The 23,395-nt window shown below is 43.6% G+C and overlaps 1 protein-coding gene and 6 pseudogenes across 1 annotated transcript; all 7 read right to left on the reverse strand.

Annotated features, from left to right (window-relative positions):
* Positions 1–1,647: 1,647 nt before the first annotated feature.
* LOC147418890 (uncharacterized) lies at positions 1,648–2,276 on the reverse strand (annotated as a pseudogene).
* Positions 2,277–3,287: 1,011 nt separating this feature from the next.
* LOC147418891 (uncharacterized) lies at positions 3,288–3,916 on the reverse strand (annotated as a pseudogene).
* Positions 3,917–4,926: 1,010 nt separating this feature from the next.
* LOC147418892 (uncharacterized) lies at positions 4,927–5,556 on the reverse strand (annotated as a pseudogene).
* Positions 5,557–7,916: 2,360 nt separating this feature from the next.
* Positions 7,917–9,305, reverse strand: LOC147418893 (uncharacterized; annotated as a pseudogene).
* On the reverse strand, positions 7,917–10,213 carry LOC147418895 (uncharacterized; annotated as a pseudogene).
* On the reverse strand, positions 7,917–11,377 carry LOC147418894 (uncharacterized). Its single transcript, XM_086505231.1, has one exon. It carries the CDS (start codon positions 11,125–11,127, stop codon positions 10,654–10,656), a length of 474 nt encoding a protein of 157 aa, XP_086361357.1. The 5' UTR covers positions 11,128–11,377; the 3' UTR covers positions 7,917–10,653.
* A 240-nt stretch (positions 11,378–11,617) lies between these two features.
* Positions 11,618–12,167, reverse strand: LOC147418896 (uncharacterized; annotated as a pseudogene).
* Positions 12,168–23,395: the final 11,228 nt, after the last annotated feature.

The raw sequence follows: 23,395 nt of genomic DNA on the forward strand, positions 1-23,395 counted from the left end.
CCATCATCAAGCCTTGCTCAACCCCATTGAGTAAACCACCTGGGGGCTCCCTGTTAGGTGCAGCAGAATGAATGTTTGCGCTTTGCTCAAGATGAGTGCTCCGAATTCTTCTCAAGGTTCCATTTATTCTTATGGAAGGGAGAGCCTTTCATTCTTAATGAGAGAATGCTATGATCACAAACAAAGTGAATGGACACTGTGTGTGCAAGTGTATGAGACTGAGAGATAGAGAGAGAAGAGAGATACGACATTAGAGACACTGTAAAACCCTCCTCCGAAGGCCCCACTCTGTTCGGTGAGAGTGGTTTACTTATGATTGCACAAACTGGTACAAACTGAATGCATGTGACTGATGCAAGTCTAGTCTATGTCGATGATGACGACGGGGATAATGACACCGACCCTAGGGCTGAAATCTGCAATGTTTTATCTGTTGTCCAAAAACGCTATGGGCTAAAATATGCGACTAGTCCAAAAATGTTGATTTTGGGGGCTGTTTCTGTAGGAGTCTTTGTCGCTGAAAATCTGCAATTTTAGGGCTGAAAACTGAGTTTTCCTAAGGGCTGAAAACTAAGGGTCTTTCCGGGCTGAATATGCTACTCTTTAGGGGATGAACTTGCAGGTACTTCATGGCTGAAAAATGCTGCAGGCTGAGGTCATAAAGGCTACAAATCTTCAAACGTTGGGGTATGAAAAAACGCTAGGGGAGTAGCTTTGCAAAAACGCTAGCTTGATGAGCCTTTGCTGGCGATGGCTACTGAAGCAAAATGCTAGGGCAAGGCTTGCTTCTGAGGATGATGCTGATGTAGAACGCTAAGTTGATGCATATCTATGGTGATGGTTCTTGATGGAGAAAATGCTAGTGATGGGTCTTGCTTGGAGGGAAGTCTACCAAGGTCTTGCTGGAGAAGTTGCCTGCTGATCTTGGCTCCTGTTTCCTCTTCTGTTGTTTAGTTCTAGACTAGGTTTGCTTATATACAAATATACTCAATTTGCCCTACCTACTTTTCAACAAAAGTCACTTAAAAATAATAAATGAAAAATGTCAAAATAGGTAAAATAGGTAAAATAGGTTAAATGCACTGAAAAATTCCCTTGAAGGATTTTGATGGGACTCCTTATGATCATGCTGTGTACAACTAGAGGATATGCATCTACACTAAGTAACTAGGAATGCATAGTCTATGAATAGACTCACAAAAGTGCCAGATTACTTCTAATCTAGACTGACTCAACTAACTAAACCCTGATCATGTTGTAGCTTGTCCACGAACAAATAGGGTTGGATGTGTCACGTGACACTCCCTATCCACAAACCCAGACAGCCCAGGTCGCCATCCATGACTTCTACAGCAATCCACTTTAATAAGCACCATAGAGCCCCCACCCAGGGTATGAGAAACAACTTCCCCTCCTTTCGCATCGTTAGTTAGGCGGGTCTGAGACCCCCATCCTTCCATACCAGCCAAGTGGCCGCCCTGTTCCATGCTGCTTCCAGTGAGCATCAGGTTCCAATACCAAAAAACGAGCATAAAACGAACTCTGGGTTCTACATCCCAAAACCCCGAAGTACTGACATTTTTGAGAAAAATTTTGGACCAAACTTTATTATATCCCTGCATCTCACTCGGCTCTCTAGCCCGAATATCACCTGTCCATGTCATGTCGAACATTGGGGGGGGTAGTCCGATGAATCGCAAGATGCCTCGCATCCTCTGGTAATTCACATCGTTGAGGAAAAACCTCATGGCCATATGTGACCTGCATTTGAACCAGCCCTTGCTGATCCATTAGGAGCAACACCTATATTTTTACCTCTCGTTTACAAGACTAGAAAACGGCTCTAATCCTTCGGGCTCACCCTTGGATCTGCCTAGCATGTTCCACTGTGCTGTCATCTCAGCACCTTCGCGCATGCGGGTCATTCCATAATTGGGCGCATCCCAGTATTGGTTCCCTTCTCCCGGGTCCCATAGGGCATCCTTCCAATATTCAGCCTTTCTCCATGAGCAGCCCAAAGAAGCCAACAACCCCGTTGCGGAACCCCACCCATGATGCATCATACCCCTGCTTTCACATACCTGAATCTCGCAAAGTTGCCCGCCTTGAGGCCCACTATTGGTCACTGCCATCGTTTGGCTCAAGATCCTTAAACAAAATCAATCAAAAACTTGCACCATCCCTACACTTCAATGGGTAGCTCTCCTGTGTATCGGGTGAGTACAGTGATTACAACCAGGGTGCTAGTTCCTACTGACAACAACCCACAAGCCCATACCATATGGACAACATATTTAGTAATCCGCTATCTCGTGGGACACATCAGCTGAGGGGAGGCTGAGTCCTCTAATCGCATCATACATGATCGGTCGAAACAAGGCTAAAAACCCGAGCTATTAATGGCCAGGATTTGTGAATGTTTTACGAGCGGGCACCTCGCCCCATGTGCGATATCCTAAAACTGGTGATTCAATACATCTTTATCCACATACAATTGGGCCCCTATCAAAACCTACTCCGGCCTAGCAAGGCAAGTTCTTGTTGCGATCAACCTGAATGGTGTTGGCTTGATGTGCATGGAGTTGCTCACAAACAATTTGTTGTTGTCACGACTAGTTTACGTGACCTGTGCAGAGTGATCATTCCATCACAAGCCATTCAAGAGAGAGAGAGAGAATTGTACCTGCCTTTCCTTAAGAGCAGAATAGATTGCACGCATGTGGATTCACCAACAACCTAGCTCGCAGATATGATCACATTTTATGCTTCTGGTATGCACCACATTTGGCATACATGTCAACCAAGGCATTCCCAAGAATGATGTGTTTTGTCAACAACCCTTGACTAACAATATTATCATGATTTTTTTGGCTCAGCCTTGCATATGCCCAGTATGTTCCACTGTGCTATCATCTTAGCACCTCCGTGCATGCGAGTCATTCCATAATCGGGCGCATCCCAGCATTGGTTCCCTTCTCCCAGGTCCCATACGACATCCTTCCAATATTCATCCTTTCCACATGAGCAAGCCAAAGAAGCCAACGACCCGTTGTGAAACCCCAGCCATCATGCATCATACCCCTGCTCCCCATCCTTCCATACCAGCCAACTGGCCGCCCTGTTCCATGCTGCTTCCATTGAGCATCAGGTTCCAATACCAACAAACGAGCATAAAACGAACTCTGTGTTCTACATCCCAAAACCCCAAAGTACTAACATTTTTGAGAAAAATTTTGGACCAATTTTTATTATATCCATGCATCTCACTCGGCTCTCTAGCCCGAATATCACCTGTCCATGTCATCTTGAACATTGGGGGGGGTAGTCTGATGAATCGCAAGATGCCTCGCATCCTCTGGTAATTCACATCGTTGAGGAAAAACCTCATGGCCATCTGTGGCCTGCATTTGAACCAGCCCTTGCTGATCCATTAGGAGAAACACCTGTATTTTTACCTCTCATTTACAAGACTATAAAACGGCTCTAATCCTTCAGGCTCAGCCTTCGATCTGCCTAGCATGTTCCACTGTGCTGTCTTCTCAGCACCTTCGCGCATGCGGGTTATTCCATAATTGGGCGCATCCCAACATTGGTTCCCTTCTACCGGGTCCCATAGGGCATCCTTCCAATATTCAGCCTTTCTACATGAGCAGGCCAAAGAAGCCAACAACTCCGTTGCGGAACCCCAGCCATGATGCATCATACCCCTGCTTTCACATACCCGAATCTCGCAAAGTTTCCCGCCTTGAGGCCCACTATTGGTCACTGCCATCGTTTGGCTCAAGGTCCTTAAACAAAATCAATCAAAAACTTGCACCATCCCTGCACTTCAATGGGTAGCTCTCCTTTGTATCGGGTGAGTACAGTGATTACAACCAGGATGCTAGTTCCTACTGACAATAGCCCACATGCACATACCATATGGACAACATATTTAGTAGTCCGCTATCTCGTGGGACACATCAGCTGAGGGGAGGTTGAGTCCTCTAATCGCATCATACATGATCCGTCAAAACAAGGCTAGAAACCCAAGCTATTAATGGCCAGGATTTGTGAATGCTTTACGAGGGAGCACCTCGCACCGTGTGCGATATCCTAAAACTGGTGATTCAATACATCTTTATCCACATACAATTGGGCACCTATCAAAATCTGCTCCGGCCTAGCAAGGCAAGTTCTTGTTGCGATCAACCTGAATGGTGTTTCCTTGATGTACATGGAGTTGCTCACAAACAATTTGCTGCTGTCACGACTAGTTTACGTGACCTGTGCACAGTGATCATTCCATCACAAGCCATTCAAGAGAGAGAAAGAATTGTACCTACCTTTCCTTAAGAGCAGAATAGATTGCACGCATGTGGATTCACCAACAACCCAACTCGCAGATATGATCACATTTTATGCTTCTAGCATGCACCACATTTGGCATACATGTCAACCAAGGCATTCCCAAGGATGATGTGTTTTGTCAACAACCCTTGACTGACAATATTATCATGATTTTTTAGGCTCACACTTGCATATGCCCAATATGTTCCACTGTGCTATCATCTCAGCACCTCCGTGCATGCGGGTCATTCCATAATCGGGCGCATCCCAGCATTGGTTCCCTTCTCCCGGGTCCCATACGACATCCTTCCAATATTCATCCTTTCCACATGAGCAAGCCAAAGAAGCCAACGACCCTGTTGCGAAACCCCAGCCATCATGCATCATACCCCTACTCCCCATCCTTCCATACCAGCCAACTGGCCGCCCTGTTCCATGCTGCTTCCAATGAGCATCAGGTTCCAATACCAACAAACAATCATAAAACGAACTCTGGGTTCTACATCCCAAAACCCCGAAGTACTGACATTTTTGAGAAACATTTCGGACCAAACTTTATTATATCCCTGCATCTCACTCGGCTCTCTAGCCCGAATATCACCTGTCCATGTCATCTCGAACATTGGGGGGGGTAGTCCGATGAATCGCAAGATGCCTTGCATCGTCTGGTAATTCACCTCGTTGAGGAAAAACCGCATGGCCATCTGTGGCCTGCATTCGAACCAGCCCTTGCTGATCCATTAGGAGCAACACGTATATTTTTACCTCTCGTTTATGAAGACTAGAAAACGGCTCTAATCCTTCGGGCTTAGCCTTGGATCTGCCTAGCATGTTCCACTGTGCTGTCATCTCAGCACCTTCACGCATGCGGGTCATTCCATAATCGGGTGCATCCTAGCATTGGTTCCGTTCTCCCGGGTCCCATACGGCATCCTTCCAATATTCAGCCTTTCTACATGAGCATGCCAAAGAAGCCAACGACCCCGTTGTGGAACCCCAGCCATGATGCATCATACCCCTACTTTCATATACCCAAATCTCGCAAAGTTGCCCGCCTTGAGTCCCACTATCGATCACTGCCATCGTTTGGCTCAAGGTCCTTCAAAAAGATCAGTCAAAAACTTGCACCATCCCTGCACTTCAATGGGTAGCTCTCCTGTGTAATGGGTGAGTACAGTGATTACAACTAGGGTGCTAGTTCCTACTGACAACATCACAAATGCCCATACCATCTGGACAACATATTTAGTCGTCCGCTATCTTGCGGGACACATCACCTGAGGGGAGGTTGAGTCCTCTAATGGCATCATACATGATCCATTGAACCAAGGCTGGAAACCCTAGCTATTAATGGCCAGGATTTGTGAATGCTTTACGAGTGAGCACCTCGCCCCGCGTGTGATATCCTAAAAATGGTGATTCAATACATCTTTATCCACATACAATTGGGCGCCTATCAAAACCTGCCCGTGCCTAAAAAGGCAAGTTCTTGTTGCGATCAACCTGAATGGTGTTGCCTTGATGTGCGTGGAGTTACTCACAAAGAGTTTGCTGCTGTCACGACCAGTTTGCGTGCCCTGTGTAGAGTGATCATTCCATCACAATCCATTCAAGAGAGAGAGAGTTGTACCTACCTTTCCTTAAAAGCAGAATATATTGCACGCATGTGGAATCCCCAACAACCCACCTCGTAGATATGATCACATTTTATGCTTCTGGCATGTACCACATTTGGCATACATGTCAACCAAGGCATTCCCAAGAATGATGTGTTTTGTCAACAACCCTTGACTAACAATATCATCATGATTTTTTTGGCTCAGCTTTGCATATGCCCAGTATGTTCCACTGTGCTATCATCTCAGCACCACCGTGCATGTGGGTCATTCCATAATCGGGCGCATCCCAGCATTGGTTCCCTTCTCCCGGGTCCCATACGGCATCCTTCCAATATTCAGCCTTTCCACATGAGCAAGCCAAAGAAGCCAACGACCCCGTTGCAAAACTCCAGGCATCATGCATCATACCCCTGCTCCCCATCCTTCCATACCAGCCAACTGGCCGCCCTGTTCCATGCTGCTTCCAGTGAGCATCAGGTTCCAATACCAACAAACGAGCATAAAACGAACTGTGGGTTCTATATCCCAAAACCCCGAAGTACTGACATTTTTGAGAAAACTTTCAGACCAAACTTCATTATATCCCTGCATCTCACTTGGCTCTCTAGCCCGAATATGACCTATCCATGTCATCTCAAACATTGGGGGGGGGGGGGGGGTAGTCCGATGAATCGCAAGATGCCTCGCTTCCTCTGGTAATTCACCTCTTTGAGGAAAAACCTCATGGCCATCTGTGGCCTGCATTCGAACTAGCCCTTGCTGATCCATTAGGAGCAACACGTGTATTTTTACCTCTCGTTTACGAAGACTAGAAAACAGCTCTAATCCTTCGAGCTCACCCTTGGATCTGCCTAGCATGTTCAATTGTGCTGTCATCTCAGCACCTCCGCGCATGCAGGTCATTCCATAATCGGGCGCATCCCAGCATTAGTTCCCTTCTCCCAGGTCCCATATGGCATCCTTCTAATATTCAGCCTTTCTACATGAGCAGGCCAAAGAAGCCAACGACCCCGTTGCGGAACCCCAGCCATGATGCATTATACCCCTGCTTTCACATACCCGAATCTCGCAAAGTTGCCCGCCTTGAGGCCCACTATCGGTCACTGCCATCGTTTGGCTCAAGGTCCTTCAAAAAAATCAGTGAAAAACTTGCACCATCCCTGCACTGCAATGGGTAGCACTCCTGTGGATCGGGTGAGTACAATGATTACAACCACGGTGCTAGCTCCTACTGACAACAACCCACATGCCCATACCATCTGGACAACATATTTAGTCATCCGCTATCTTGCGGGACACATCAGCTGAGGGGAGGTTGAGTCCTCTATTTGCATCATACATGATCCGTTGAACGAAGGCTGGAAACCCAAGCTATTAATGGCCAGGATTTGTGAATGCTTTACGAGCAGGCACCTCGCCCCGCGTGCGATATCCTAAAACACTTGCTACTCTAAAATGTATCGTATTCTTCAGCAATCAAAAAACTCAACCATCATCATATACTATGCTATATAGAGTATTAGGTCCCCCAAAACTCAAGGAAGATTAGATTTATGTTATACATTACACTTACACAATCAAAATTGAATTTGGATATCATGAAAGCCACAAAAAAAGTCATAAAAGTGCTAATTTTGGCAAAAAATCAGGATTATGCAATTCTTGTAAGTTGGTCATAACTTTCAATTTTAACACTTAGCTCTCCCCACAAGCATCAAACATGTTGAAAACTATGAAGTCCTAACCTCTAGCAATCTAAAGCTCACAAACTTAGCTCTCCCCACAAGCATCAAAACATGTTGAAAACTATGAATTCCTAACCTCTAGCAATCTAAAGCTCACAAACATGAAGTTTAGAGTGGTATAGTTGCCAAAAATTGAAAAAAAGCCGAAAGTAGGACCCGCTTTTTCACACAGTTTAGGTTCAAAAATGTTGTGCAAGAGTAAAGTTAATGGTGAGATCAATACTCCAAAAAAAAGTCAAGTTTTTTTCAGCTCATAAGGCACCTAGAAATTCATTTTCATACTCTTCAAATAATTCAAGAAAAATGGTCACTTAATAGGACACAAAAGTGTCCAAGGACATAAAAGTGTCATGTTACCATTCTAGTGTTAATTAAGAGCAGAATAGATTGCACGCATGTGGATTCACCAACAACCCAAATTGCAGATATGATCACATTTTATGCTTCTGGCATGCACCACATTTGGCATACATGTCAACAAAGGCATTCCCAAGAACGATGTGTTTTGTCAACAGCCCTTGACTAACAATATCATCATGATTTTTTTGGCTCAGCCTTGCATATGCCCAGTATGTTCCACTGTTCTATGATCTCAGCAACTTCGCGCATGCGGGTCATTCCATAATCGGGCGCATCCCAGCATTGGTTCCCTTCTCCCGGGTCCCATACGGCATCCTTCCAATATTCAGCCTTTCCACATGAGCAAGCCAAAGACGCCAACGACCCCATTGCGAAACCACAGCCATCATGCATCATACCCCTGCTCCCCATCCTTCCATACCAGCCAACTGGTCGCCCTGTTCCATGTTTCTTCCAGTGAGCATTAGGTTCCAATACCAACAAACGAGCATAAAATGAACTGTGGGTTCTATATCCCAAAACCCCGAAGTACTGACATTTTTGAGAAAAATTTCGGACCAAAATTTATTATATCCCTGTATCTCACTCGTCTCTCTAGCCCGAATATCACATGTCCATGTCATCTCGAACATCCGGGGGGGGGGGGGGGGGGGGGGGGAGTCGGATGAATTGCAAGATGCCTTGCATCCTCTAGTAATTCACCTTGTCGAGAAAAAATCTAATGGCCATCTGTGGCCTGCATTTGAACCAGCCCCTGCTAATCCATTAGGAGAAACACCTGTATTTTTAACTCTCAGTTACCAAGACCAAAAAACGGCTCTAATCCTTCGGGCTCAGCCTTGCATCTGCCCAGCATGTTCCACTGTGTTGTCATCTCAGGACCTCCGCGCATGCGGGTCATTCCATAATCGGGGGCATCCCAGCATTGGTTCCCTTCTCTCGGGTCCCATACGACATTCTTCCAATATCCAGTCGTTCCACATGAGCGGGCCAAAGAAGCCAACAACCCCGTTGCGGAACCCCAGCCATGATGCATCATACCCATGCTTTCACATAGCCAAATTTTGCAAAGTTGCCCGCCCTGAGCCCACTATCGATCACTGCCACTGTTTGGCTCAAGGTCCTAAAAAAGAAATGAGTCAAAAACTTGCCCCATCTCTGCACTTCAATGGGTAGCTCTCGTGTGTATTGGGTGAGTACAGTCATTACGACCAGGGTGCCAGTTGCTATTGACAACAACCCACATGCCCATACCTTCTGGGCAACATACTTAGTCGTCCACTGTATTGCGAGACACATCAGCGGAGGGGACGTTGAGTACTCTAATCGCATCATAGGTGATCCGTCGAACTAGGCCTAGAAACCCCAGCTATTAATGGCCAGGATTTGTGATCCTTTACGAGCGGGCACCTCGCCCCGGGTGCCATATCCAAAAACTGGTGGTTCAATACATCTTTATCCACGTATAATTGCGCACCCACCAACAAACTTTATTATATCCCTGCATCTCACTCGGCTCTCTAGCTCGGATATCACTTGTCCATGTCATGTGGAACATCGGGGGGGTAGTCCGATGTATTGCAAGACGCCTCGCATCCTCTGGTAATTCACCTAGACGAGGAAAAATCTCATGGCCATTTGGCCTGCATTTGAACTAGCCCCTGCTGATCCATTAGGAGAAAAACCTATATTTTGACCTCTCATTTACCAAGATCAAAAAACGGCTCTAATTATTTGGGCTCAGCCTTGCATCTGCCCAGCATGTTCCATTGTGCTATCATCTCAACACCTCCGTGCATGCGGGTCGTTCCATAATCGAGCGCATCGCAGTATTGGTTCCCGTCTCCTGGGTCCCATACCACATCCTTCCAATATTCAGCCTTTCCACATGTGCGAGCCAAAGAAGCCAACGACCCCGTTGCAGAACCCCATCCATGATGCATCATACCCCTGCTTTCACATACCCGAATCTCACAAAGTTGCCCGCCCTAAGGCCCACTATCGATCACTACCACCGTTTGGCTCAATGTCCTAAAACTAAAATTAGTCAAAAACTTGCCCCATCTCTGCACTTCAATGGGTAGCTCTCCCGTGTATCGGGTGAGTACACTGATTACGACCAGGGTGCCAGTTCCTACTGACAACAGCCCACATGCCCATACCATCTGGACAACATACTTAGTCGTACGCTGTCTCGTGAGACACATCAGCTGAGGGGAGGTTGAGTCCTCTAATCACATCACACCTGATCCATCGAACCAGGCCTGGAAACCCAAGCTATAAATGGCCAGGATTTGTGAATCCTTTATGAGCGGGCACCTCGATCCGAGTGCCATATCCAAAAATTGGTGGTTCAATACATCTTTATCCACGTATATAATTGCGCACCCACCAACAAACAAACTTTATTATATCCCTGCATCTCACTTGGCTCTCTAGCCCAGATATCACTTGTCCATGTCATGTGGAACATCGATGGGGTAGTCCGATGTATCGCAAGACGCCTCGCATCCTCTGGTAATTCACCTCGACGAGGAAAACTCTCATGACCATTTGGCCTGCATTTGAACCAGCCCCTGCTGATCCATTAGGAGCAACACCTATATTTTGACCTTTTGTTTGCCAAGATGAGAAAACCGCTCTAATTCTTTGGGCTCAGCCTTGCATCTGCCCAACATGTTCCATTGTGCTGTCATCTCAACACCTCTGTGCATGCGGGTCATTCCATAATCGGGCGCATCGAAGCATTGGTTCCCTTCTCCCGGGTCCCATACGACATCCTTCCAATATTCAGCCTTTCCACATGAGCAGGACAAAGAATCCAACGACCCCGTTGCAGAACCCCATCCATGATGCATCATACCCCTGCTTTCACATACCCGAATCTTGCAAAGCTGCCCGTCGTAAGTCCCACTATCCATCACTACCACCATTTGGCTCAAGGTCCTAAAAATAAAATCAGTCAAAAACTTGCCCCATCTCTGCATTTCAATGGGTAGCTCTCCGTGTATCGGGTGAGTACAGTGATTACGACCAGGGTGCCAGTTCCTACTGACAACAGCCCACATGCACATACCATCTGGACAATATACTTAGTCGTACGCTGTCTCGCGGGACACATCAGTTGAGGGGACGTTGAGTCCTCTAATCGCATTACACCTGATCCGCCAAACCAGGCTTGGAAACCCCAGCTATTAATGGCCAGGACTTGTGAATCCTTTACGAGTGGGCACCTCGCCTTGGGTGCCATATCTGAAAACTGGTGGTTCAATACATCTTTATCCACGTACAATTGCGCACCCACCAACAAACGAGCATAAAACGAACTGTGGGTTCTATATCCCAAAACCTTAAAGTACTGACATTTTTGACAAAAATTTCGGACCAAACTTTATTATATCCCGGCATCTCACCCAGCTCTCTAGCCTGGATATCACCTGCCCATGTCATGTGGAACATTGGAGGGGTAGTCCGATGTATTGCAAGACGCCTCTCATCCTCTCGTAATTCACCTCCTTGAGGAAAAATCTCATGGCCATCTGTGGCCTGCATTCAAACCACCCCCTATTGATCCAGTAGGAGTATCACCTGTATTTTTACCTCTCATTTACCAAGATGAGAAAACGGCTCTAATACTTCGGACTCAGTCTTGCATCTGCCAAGCATGTTCCACTGTGCTGTCATCTCAGCACCTCCACGCATGCGGGACATTCCATAATCGGGTGCATCCCAGCATTGGTTCCCTTCTCCCGGGTCCCATACGGCATCCTTCCAATATTCAGCCTTTCCACATAAGCGGGTCAAAGAAGCTAGCAACCCCGTTGCGGAGCCCCATCCATGATGCATCATACCCCTGCTTTCACATACCCGAATCTCACAAAGTTGCCCGCCTTGAGGCCCACTATTGGTCACTGCCACCGTTTGGCTCAAGGTCCTAAAAAAAAAATCAGTCAAAAACTTGCCCCATCCTTGCACTTCAATAGGTAGCTCTCCCGTGTATCAGGTGAGTACAATGATTATGACCATGGTGCCAGTAGGCTATCGCAAGACGCCTCGCATCCTCTGGTAATTCACCTTGTCGAGGAAAAATATCATGTCCATTTGTGGCGTGCATTCGAACCAGCCCCTATTGATACATTAAGAGCAACACCTGTATCTTTACCTCTCGTTTACCAAGACAAGAAAATGGCTCTAATCCTTTGGGCTCTCAGAACCTCCGCACATGCGGGTCATTTCATAATCGGGTGCATCCCAGTATTGGTTCCCTTCTCCCGGGTCCCATATGGAATCCTTCCAATACTCATCCTTTCCACATGAGCGGGCCAAAGAAGCTAGTGACTCCGTTGTAGAGCCCCAGCCATAATGCATCATACCCCTGCTTTCAAATACCCGAATCTCGCAAAGTTGCCCACCTTGAGGCCTACTATAGGTCATTGCCACCGTTTGGCTCAAGGCCTTAAAAAAAATTCAATCAAAAACTTGCCCAATCCCTGTACTTCAATGGGTAGCTCTCCCGTGTATCGAGTGAGTACAATGATTATGACCATGGTGCCAGTGCCTACTGGCAACAGTCCTTGACTATCAATATCATCATGATTTTTTTTTGCCCAGATAAGTATTTTGGCTAGTACCACATGCCTTAAAGATGCAGTTTGCCCAAAGAGAGGCCTTCTTTGCGCATCTAGTGAAAATGGCACAGATTTTCCTTGCCACAACCATGTTGGTCCAACAAAAGCTCCCCAATAACTTTTCATTCTTTTATAAAGGCATCACATGTGGCATATAAAGTGACCAATGCATTTCCAAGCATGCGTTTTTCAAACAGCCCCTACGTAGCATTCTCATCATGAATTCTCTCAAGTACATGAAAGAGACACATGCCTTCAAGGTCCAAGCAACTAGATACTCAAGCATCAAACCTTGTTTTCCGCTTCACATGAAGAGCAATTCTGGAGCAGCCTTACATAAGAATATACCCAACCTGCTATCACTAGGGTCTATGGCTAGCTATTATATATGGCATTTGCAATCCCTCAAAGATTGGACAAGAGTAAATTGATTGCACATTTGAGACCTCAAGCGGAACACATGGTAGAGAGAGAGAGAGAGAGAGAGAGAGATGTACCTGGCCTCAACTATTCACACCATGCTGCATCGACTTCAGAAGGACGCATGGGGGAGAGAGAGAGAGAGAGAGAGAGAGAGAGAGAGAGAGAGAGAGAGAGAGAGAGAGAGAGAGAGAGAGAGAGAGAGAGAGAAGAGCACATGGCAGAGACAGAGAATTGTATCTGACTTCAACCATTCACGCCTTGCTGCATCAACTTGAGAAAAGCGGGATATCAACTTGAGAAGAGCACTTTGAATAAAGCAGAAGAATTGAACGCCGGGTGAGAGAAAGTGGGAGAGAGAAAAGTCACGATCTCATTTGTGTCTTTTTGCTAACGTGGCATAGCTCTTCTTTGAGATTTCAAAAAATAGTCTTTGGGCTAGCTGCCCTAAATATTCCTGTGTTTAATGTAGGTATGGATGATGATGAGTTTCTTTCTTCTTTGTCACCCCAGTAGAGGAGGAGGTGGTACGAGGAGAATCATCACTTTGGATCAACATCAGGTCGTTCCACTCCTTCAACGTCTCCCTCTGTTTTGGAGCATTGAGCACGCTCCAAAGCTTCGGTGTTGACAAGACGATCTTCACACTCGTCTAGGCACCGACGCTCTAGTGGTGGCGACGGCGGTTGCTGTGGGGATGCCGCCGCTGATGCCTTGACACCACCTCATGCTCGAAGAGGCTCCTTACCTTCCCCTTATTTTCCCGCCCCCACACTAGCCATGACATCGCCATCTATGTCAGGTTTTGGGCCGCTATCGGCCGTTCCTGGCTATACACCACTAGGTACTCCTCTGGGAGTCACTCTAGTCGACACTCCTCGCTTCGAGGTCCAGACTCCTGACTTTTAGCAACAAGATAACACGGATACCATTATTCGAAGTTCGTAAAACACTTATTATTTTGATAAATCAAGAATATTGTAACTCCTATTTTCTTGGAAAAACTCTGTAATTAAGGAGCCGAGGCTACAAGCTTCCAGATTGTATCAACCTGTCATTACCCATCTTTGGTAGAACTCCCACATTATTAGTTTGACCACCAAAAACCTTGGCTAAGGTATAAAAGCCAATTTACGTAAGTTATTTTCAAGTTTTGGATAATGAAATACACAGCATGAGCTAACGGCGCTCACTCCTCTCCTTCTCGCGCTTCCTACTCCCTCCCTGGTTGTCACATTGCAATCGCGTTTGTTGCATTGCAACCGCAGGTAAGAGCTCTACGCATTAGCAGTTCACAGTAATTCGTAGCTTTTGGTGTTGCCGACCCGCGGCCTAATTTCATCATAACTAGGAGTTTACACTTTCAAATAAAAAACTAAGCATAGGCGGGGTATTGGGGCATCATTGCTAAGCATTTAGATGCATTCTCGATCGAAAACGACTAGGTCAAAAATCTACTGCAGTTAATAATCGCGATTTTGCAACTTGACCTAAAGTGGGGTTTGAGACCATAATCATGTGTGCTTAGATCTTATAAACATGTCCTAGAAGTTTTGCTATGTTTGGATGTCATTTGAGGATGTAATGGATGTGATTTGTTTGACGATGAGCGATTGGCTTTTGGTGATTTTCGTCACTTGGCTTTTGGTGATGATGTAGCTTGAGTTAGATGCGAGTTGTTAGTTGTTTTCCGAAAGCTTGACAACCTCTTGTAGCCTCTATGCACTAGCTGATTCAGCTGCATCCCATGGATTGACAATTTAATCGTGGTTCTCACTAATACTGCAATAAGATAGGATGGTGAGATTAGACATGCGTCCCACATTTGGCGCCGCTGTTGGGGATCAAAGAGACCTAGACTAGGAAAAAACACGAGCGTTTTGTGAAGTTATCCTTTAACTTCCTCTAGGATCACCTAGAGTTCAAAACTTTCTTTTAGAAGCCGCATAGCTTAAGGTTGTTGTCTTTTGCTCTATAGAGGTATCTTGGAAGTAATCGTACTTATCGAGTGCCTTTAGGATTATAGGATTGTAGAAATAAATTAGGATTTTGAGGATGATTGGTAGACGAGACAAATCTTAAGATCAATGCTCAGAAAACCATAAAAGACAAGAAAACAAGCATTTGTGGACACTTTCCACAACCCCATTGCATGAGAATCTAGGAGTAGGGTAAGTAGGATCTGAGGTGGATTTCAGAACATTGCTCTCTCCAAAAGATTCAAGTGTGCGTTGTTATTGGAAGTTGCAAAATTTTAGGTCTACGGCTAGAAATAGCACGGAAAGACTTGAAACCACTCAATCTGACTGGAGAGTAAGCTTAAAAGTTGTCTGAACCAATTGGTAAGCTCAAGGACACTTCGAGGTAAAAACTTCAAGAGTTGACCAAAACTAAGATTATTTACTTTTTCTTGATATTTGAAGCCAAATTAAGTTTTGACTTGATTCATAGGCTTAAAATAGCTCATGTAAAGACCCTCTTTGAAAAAATTGCAAAAAAGTGTCCATTTCAAGTCTGAAGTTAATAAGCGTGATTATTAACTTTTAGCTCAGATTTGACCAAGGTTCATACCATTGACTCGTTGCATGTGTACAAACAACTTTGTAAAGGCCCAAAAGATTTGGATCACCAAACTGGCAAAAAACTGGGTAAAAACTAAAGTTTGTACTGACTTTTTGAATCTTGAATATAAATTGGGAAAAAATTTGTTCAAACTTGATGAAAATTTATTCATAGGCTTATATTGATGTGATAAACATGTGTACATGCTCGGTTGACCAAAAAGATGCAAAAAGTTGTCAGTTATAAATAATCGCGATTATTTACATCTGTCCCATTTTTTAACTTTTTTTACCAAGTCAGTACACCACTAGTTTTACCACATTGAATAAGCCCACAAACCAAAATTTTTAAGATTTGGAGCACTTGAAAATTGTGACCAAATTTGGAAAGTTAGTTTGGAGATAGAAAATTGATGACCATTTGACCAAAATTTGACCAAACTTGATGAAACTTGGCAAGTGACCATAACTTGAGGTTCTTAACAGATTTGTGTCAAAGTTGGGACAAAAATATGCAAAAATATAGCATGAGTAAATAATCGCAATTATTTACATTTGCTTCAAAACTTGAGAATTTTGCACATTTGAGTATACCACAAGGTCAAGCATATCAAGTAAACCTCACAAATCACTTTTGGTGAAATTTGGATCACAAAAGTGAGACTTAAGCCAGATTCTTGAAATCAGAGTCTGCGGACACAAAACAATTGATAAACTTGATCAGATTTTGTCCAAACTTTTGCAAACTTGTCCAGGGACTTTAACATGTTGTATACTTGCCAAACCAATCCAAAAAGTGTAAAAAACTAGCAAAAGAAAATAATCGTGATTCTTTACTACTGCTACATAGGACTCCTGTTTTCACTTTTGATCTTGTACACTGTTAGACCAACATAACACAAAACCATCGGGCAATTTTGGGTTCAATCAGATCCGAATTGGTACATGTTCACTTAGTTTCCAAGTTGTAGATTAAACCTTTGATATTTTGCTAAAGTCGAATCTGAAAGTCAATTTTTGACTCCCATAGCTTGATTTGAAGTGTTGCACACAATCCTTGAGGAAGTTTCAGACACTTTTCAAATTCAACATCCGAAATGTCTTCTTACTCGACTCACTCAAAAACTAGAACGACAATGCGCTATAAGCATATACTCTTTTTTTACAAGACTAACCGCCATGGAGCCCAGGTTTACTTGGACCCTAACAAGGAGTATGTTATTCGCATTGATGACCATGATATTGAGTTCGAAAAAGAGATTAGAGCAAACAAACAAGGAAAAATGTACATGGACAGAAATATAACTCAGTATGTACAAGTCAAAAAACCTGATGTGGGAGACAAATGGGGGTTAGAAGTAAACACCATAATCCTAGATATGTCAGCAAAAGAAGGACCACCAACTTAAGAGTTCAAGGGATAAGATCAAGTAGATTTGAAGCCCTTGAAACGTCTTAGTACGGACAATCCTAGAATCGGAGTTTATTATTGGCGGATAGAAACATAAAAGTTCTTCTGTGAACTTTGCATGCCAAACCAAGAGAACTAACGGCCATGAAGATCATCTATATCTTCAAGATCAAAGATAAGGGATCAGCAGACCTACCAGCCTACCTATTTAGGGATTGTTATAGCAACAACTTTGTTATTATGACTCCTGAGGAGGTAGAACAAACCAAATACCAAGGGTATTCCATAAGGGATCGGATATTGGGACAAGGACCAAAAACAATTTCAAGAGATGAACACCATGAGAGATCATTTAAGAGTAATGTTAAGAAACCAGAAACCACCTCATCTCGTAGAAAACCAGGTGACACTAAGGCCAATCCAGGGCTACATGAGTCACTATTTCCAACAAACTGGTTTGAAGGACTCTGAATAGGACCAGCTGCCAAGAGACCGGGAGTTGAACCAAACAGACGCGTCAGACCAACTGATTTTCAGAAATGGGTCAAAAAATACAGTGGATCAGGGGATCCATACGACCATTTAGCAAGCTTTAAGCAGGTGCTAAGGGAGAACATATATCCAATTTCCATACTCAATTTGAGGGGTTTGGAATGACATTAGAAGGAAAAGCATTGACATGGTTCCAAAACATTCCACCAAAGTCAATCGTGGGCTTGAGCACATTAGTTCAAGGATTTGTAGCTGCTTCTTCCAAAACAGGGAGCAAACATAATACGGTATCTCAAATCTACAGCTTTAAACAGAAACATGGTGAGTTTGTTAGGGATTGTGCCACTCGAATGCAACAATACATTGCTAGATTCCCAAGGCTAGACTTACCTGCAGAAGAACCACTCGTATCTTTGTTTCTAGAGGGACTACTAAACAAAGAACTTCATTATATACTCTATAGTAAAAAGCATACAACCCTAGAAGAGTGTGCGTCAGATGTTATTGACTTAGGAGAAAATTGTGATATTTTTAACGAAGAAGATGTCCCTAAGGATAACCAAAGTGAGAAAACAGCATCCACTAAACCAGCACAAGTGGGAACGGCTACTGCAACACCACTTTCAGCCATAGAAGATATGCTCAAAATGATGAACGACATGATGAACAACATGAAAAAAGCACCTATGAGGGGACCAAAACAACGGATACCTCAACAAGGAAAAGCAATTACGTCCCAATAATGGTGTGCAATTGAGGGTAAATGGACCAACCATGAGACCCATGAGTGCTATTTTAGACCAATCTATGATGGGAATGTTCAGTACGTGCCCATGAGGCCACAAGGACAACCTATGTACATATATTAGCCTAATATGGCCCAAGCTCAAAGACCACCAATGGGTATGAAAAGACCTTAACCTGTGTTGGAAAAACAACCTCTGTAACCAAGACATAATGCAGTGCCTGTAAAGTACATGCACTCTGAAGGAGTCATAGATCAACAAGCATAAGTGCCTATTACACCCTATGCAGAGCCTAGTCCATCTACATTAATGGTAGAAGGAGATTGGTATAATTCACATCCACCACCAATGGAAGAAATTGTGACTTATTCTCCACCAGATCTCGCACCAATGTATTATGTAGCTAATCAAGGTGTCAGACCTCCCATGGTCAGACCCATGATTAAGCCAAGAACAGGAAACTCTCACAACTGTGGTGCCGATGATCATTGAAAAAATGAATGTCCAGAGCCTCACAAAAACCTCAAGCCACTTGAAGCCTATTGCATACAATGTTGCAAAAAGGGAGGACACTTTAAAGAAGATTGTCCTAAAAATCCTTTAAACAAGGATAAAATAGTAGTAAACGTAGTCCAAGTGATACCTAGTAGCTCATCAGAGAGTGAACCGATTGTTCCAATCAAGGTAATCAATAGAGGCCAGGCCAAGAAAAAGAAACACAACTCCTTTGATGACTCGAAAAATACGAAAGTTTCCTCTCTAAGGATATGAGATGAGAAAACAAGAACAACGGGTTAAAATCAAGGAGAAAGCAAAAAAGATATTCCAAGAAAAGGTAAAAGAAACTTGAAGTAAAATCAAGGAAAAAACCATGAAATCTAGAAGATCCATTCTGGTTGATAAAAATTTTGAGCCTATTAACACCGCCTTGGAAGCCTACCAAGTAGGACTTAGAGCAGCATGCCAAAACATGGAAAACAAATGTAAAAACTATCCTTCTCCAGACATGGAAGTAGCTAAGATGGAAGCTTATCAAAATTTGGTAAGAATCACACAAGAAACGCTAGAAAAACAAAAACCAAGCTTTGAAGGTATCACAAAACCTGAGGAGCTTGTGGTAAGAGACACTAACAAAAAACCCTATGTGGTGGCAGAACCCCACCTTGAAACAAAAGAACCAGAACTTATAGGGCCGAACAATGAAGATGCCTTAGACAAAATTCCATTCGTACAGAAGACTAGCCAGGACACTTATGGGAAAAAATTTACAACGATCCTTGGTGCATGCTGCAGTTTCACGCAGCACCACGGCAGCATCTTGGCAGCCAAACATGGCCACCTTCACATCACCCACTATCACCCATCATAGTAGCCGCTGCCATGGAAGTGCTCTCGGTACACGCTCTCGATTTTGTTGAACTCAATGCAGGGGGTCCGACCATTCCAGACAGTAAATTCCACCTGCTTCTCAATCTGCTCGCTTGTCGGCGGCAAGTAGGACAGAGTCTTGAACTTCTTGTTGTCATACGACTTCTAGACAAGCATGGCACTCACGCGGCTGCCGTTGGAGATGGCAAGCGGGTTGGATTTTTTGGGGGCAACGAGGGTGCTCTCTGCCGGGGTGCAGGAGGGAGCAGCAATTGCCAAAGAAGCCACAGAGCTCACCATTGCTGCTGTCAGTTTAGAGATGATCAACGAGTGCACAAGACAGGCAGCTCCTCTCTCTCTCTCTTTCATATTTTTTTAAAAAAAAATCTCTAAAAGAGCATCCACCGGTGCGCGCTCTTTCAGAGAGTTTTTTAAAAACTGAAAGAGAGAGAGAGAGAGAGAGAGAGAGAGAGAGAGAGAGAGAGAGAGAGAGAGAGAGAGAGAGAGAGAGAGAGAGAGAGAGAGAGAGAGAGAGAGAGAGAGAGAGAGAGAGAGAGAGAGAGAGAGAGAGAGAGAGAGAGAGAGAGAGAGAGAGAGAGAGAGAGAGAGAGAGAGAAAGAGCATATTGTTTTGTCAACTTGACATTTGTGTGATGTGAGGGACTGTGTGTGTGTTTTGAAGGTGCCTCCACCCTTCGTTCTTGCATGAACTTGGGACCACTCTTCCTTTGCACGCTATTGTAGGGTCATATACAATGGCATAGAATGATTCATGGATGCAATAATTTGAAGATGCAGTCCGGCTTGCAGAGGATATAGCAACCTGCACTGCAGAGTGCAACTCTGTAGCCCCCGTTTGTCCCCTGCTGCTGTCAATTTGTGTCTTGTTTTTGCCACCAGCTAGTAATACATTGCTCTCTCTTTGCCCTCCTATGCTCACTCGGTCATCTCTTAGCAATATTGCATGTTTGTTCTTTTGAAACTTTGTGTTGTGGTTGTCTGTGAATCCAAGATTGCCTCACTTACTAATGGTTCCCTTAAAGTTGGCCATGTGTTCAGTGGCATTCTGATCGTATATGATTGCTTGTTGTGTCTTGACTGCAGACAGAAGATCACCATGCTTGGTAGCCACCTTGACAGCCTTCAGTCCCTCTCGAGCAATCCTTCCTCACCAAATCTATGAATGAAAAGGACTTAAGCAAACGAAAAAACATGGTTCTCAGTCTTCGCTCCAGGATGAATTAGATGTCAAACAATCTAAATTCCTCACAAGCTTCTAACAGGATTACTCTATTGGATCAGGATGGGAGAGGGGAAGCTAAAGAGAACAATAGAACAACAGGCTTAGATAACTATGGAATTGCACGGCTTCAATGACAGATCATGCGGGAGCAAGATGATGACCTTTTGAAGCATGAAGATATGGTGACAAGCACAAAAAACATTGCCTTGGCTATAAATGAAGAGCTGGATTTACACACAGAACTTTTGGATAATTTAGATGACAACACAGACATAACAAATACATGATTGAAGGCTATGCAGAGGAGGCTAGGTGTACTGAGGCAGAAGGCAAGCAGTGGGTGTTCATTGATGTGCCTCATCTTGATGGTTCATTTGATTGTGATACTAGTCCCTGCCATAATTGTGTTGATCCAATATTTGTGAGGTATGTCAGCCCTCGTCATAATTGTGATGATCAGGTAATGTGTGAGGTGTCTTTGTGCGAGCAATAGGATTGATGGTGAAGTTTCAATATGTGGCCCTTTGGAATTCACAAGCTGTTGCTGACTTCTAAATTGACTGTTGGCAAAAAAAACATTGGCTCTACAAATAAGTAATGCATGTAATCATCGTGTATCATGATTCTACCAAAGCCGCCGCAACATCAACCATGGTCGGTGATTCAAGAGGAAGTTGTAAGATAGCGTGTGTGTATGCTATGGGTAGTTTCTTGTTTGGAGGACCACCTTTTATCAAGGTTGAACTACTTTTTTCCTTCTGTGTAAGCAAAGATTGGTATCTGGTCTATTAATACTGAATACCCACCAAGACATGAGACGTCTTATTTTGTGATGTTTGTCTTGAATTAGAGTAACGGACTAGTTTTTTCTTTATCTAGAGAGAGAGAGAGAGAGAGAGAGAGAGAGAGAGAGAGAGAGATCTAAGCCATTCTCCATTGTTCTTTTTTTGACAAAGAGAAATTACATTTTGCAAGGCAGTGTTCACCAAAAACGTTTGTAGGGACCACTTTTCAGGAAAAACCATTATTTTCAAACATACAAATTCCTTTCCTTGAATTTTCCAGGAGAAAGTTTAAGAAAATTAAGCTTATTTTTTGGGGCTTTACACTATTTTCTCTATATTGGGGCGGAATTTCTCCTTTGTCACTTACCCTCAAATGGCCTACTACTTGGTTCAACACACTGATAGGCTCATTTTATATTTGTTTAAATCTTGCCGAGATTCCAACGGGTGCAGCATTAGCCCTTTGCAAGTTGTCCAACCAAAAACTTAGCAAGTTGGACTCGAACTCTCAGTGCTCTACACGCGCATCTTCAAGTCAATTGAGCTAACCACATAGGAGGCTGCATATGATGCGCGACATAGTGCAGTGAATTAATAGAAAATATAACCAAGCCCCCCCAAAACCTTCCTGGCCACGTTGTCGTCAATGACTGTGTGTTATTGACCCCACGCTATCACTCCCAGTGCTAGCGTGCTATAGGAGATGACTCCACGCCCTTCTTTTTGTCAGTCCCATCCTTTGTCTTTGCAACAGGCATCTCTTGGGATTCCTGTTGTACCTTTTTTACAAAAATTTGTTGGGACATACTGGAATTTTTGAAATAAAAAAGGACATGATATTAAGCTGAGACACATTTTTACCAAACACCTAAGACGATGGCTTTCTAGAAAATTCTACGCATATAACTCTATAAACTTTTATTGTTATTTTTGTAAATTGATTAAAAAAATCCTATATTGGTCAATTGAGGAAAAACATGATTTTATTGTAACAAAAGAAGCCTTTCATTATTAGTTATGGTGTTTGTCATTGATTTGTCGGGTAAGAATTAAGGGTGTCTTTGTATGAAGATCACAGCCTTGTAGAGTATAGATAGGACAAGACGACATGCGAAAGATGATTGCTGTATAAATGAACTAATGAGGTGCAATAAATTGCTATCAAATTGATGTGTCTAAGATGAGGAAGGATGCACATGCTCTCAAGTATAAACAATGACAATCAAGAACCAAAGTACTAGACATAGGAGCACTACAAATGACCTTACAAAAAGAAACTTATGATGACTTGAACATTAAGTACAAGGATAGAGCTCTTATTATTCTATCAATCTTACTTTATACTCAAATATGTGAAGTCCAAGCGAGCCTACGAGAGAAGATAATATTTTTTAATATTGTGTTTATTTTCTTAAAAGTAAACTTTGATCTTCTGGAATTTAGGAGGTAGTCTATTCATTGATAACCCTTTTTGTTGTGGTGCATGAATATATAACAAATGATAAATAATCTGGTGATGATAAAATTTACTATATCGTGTACAAACACTTTCTCGGAAAAAATCACTCAGTGCATGGTAACACTCCTTTGTCTTTAGGATCTACATAATGCTAACTAAGTAAATAGGCAAAGGAGTTGTTTCATAAAGTATATATTTTGTCCCAAAGGCTATATATTATTTCTCTTTAT

The sequence above is a fragment of the Adiantum capillus-veneris genome, chromosome 29 (assembly GCF_014529385.1).
Source record: "Adiantum capillus-veneris isolate H3 chromosome 29, ASM1452938v2, whole genome shotgun sequence".
NCBI classification, from domain to species: Eukaryota; Viridiplantae; Streptophyta; class Polypodiopsida; order Polypodiales; family Pteridaceae; genus Adiantum; species Adiantum capillus-veneris.

Bases quoted from the DNA above. Each gene is read 5' to 3' on its own strand.
- LOC147418894 (XM_086505231.1), bottom strand. From the start codon at position 11,127: ATGTGCATGTGGGCTGTTGTCAGTAGGAACTGGCACCCTGGTCGTAAT.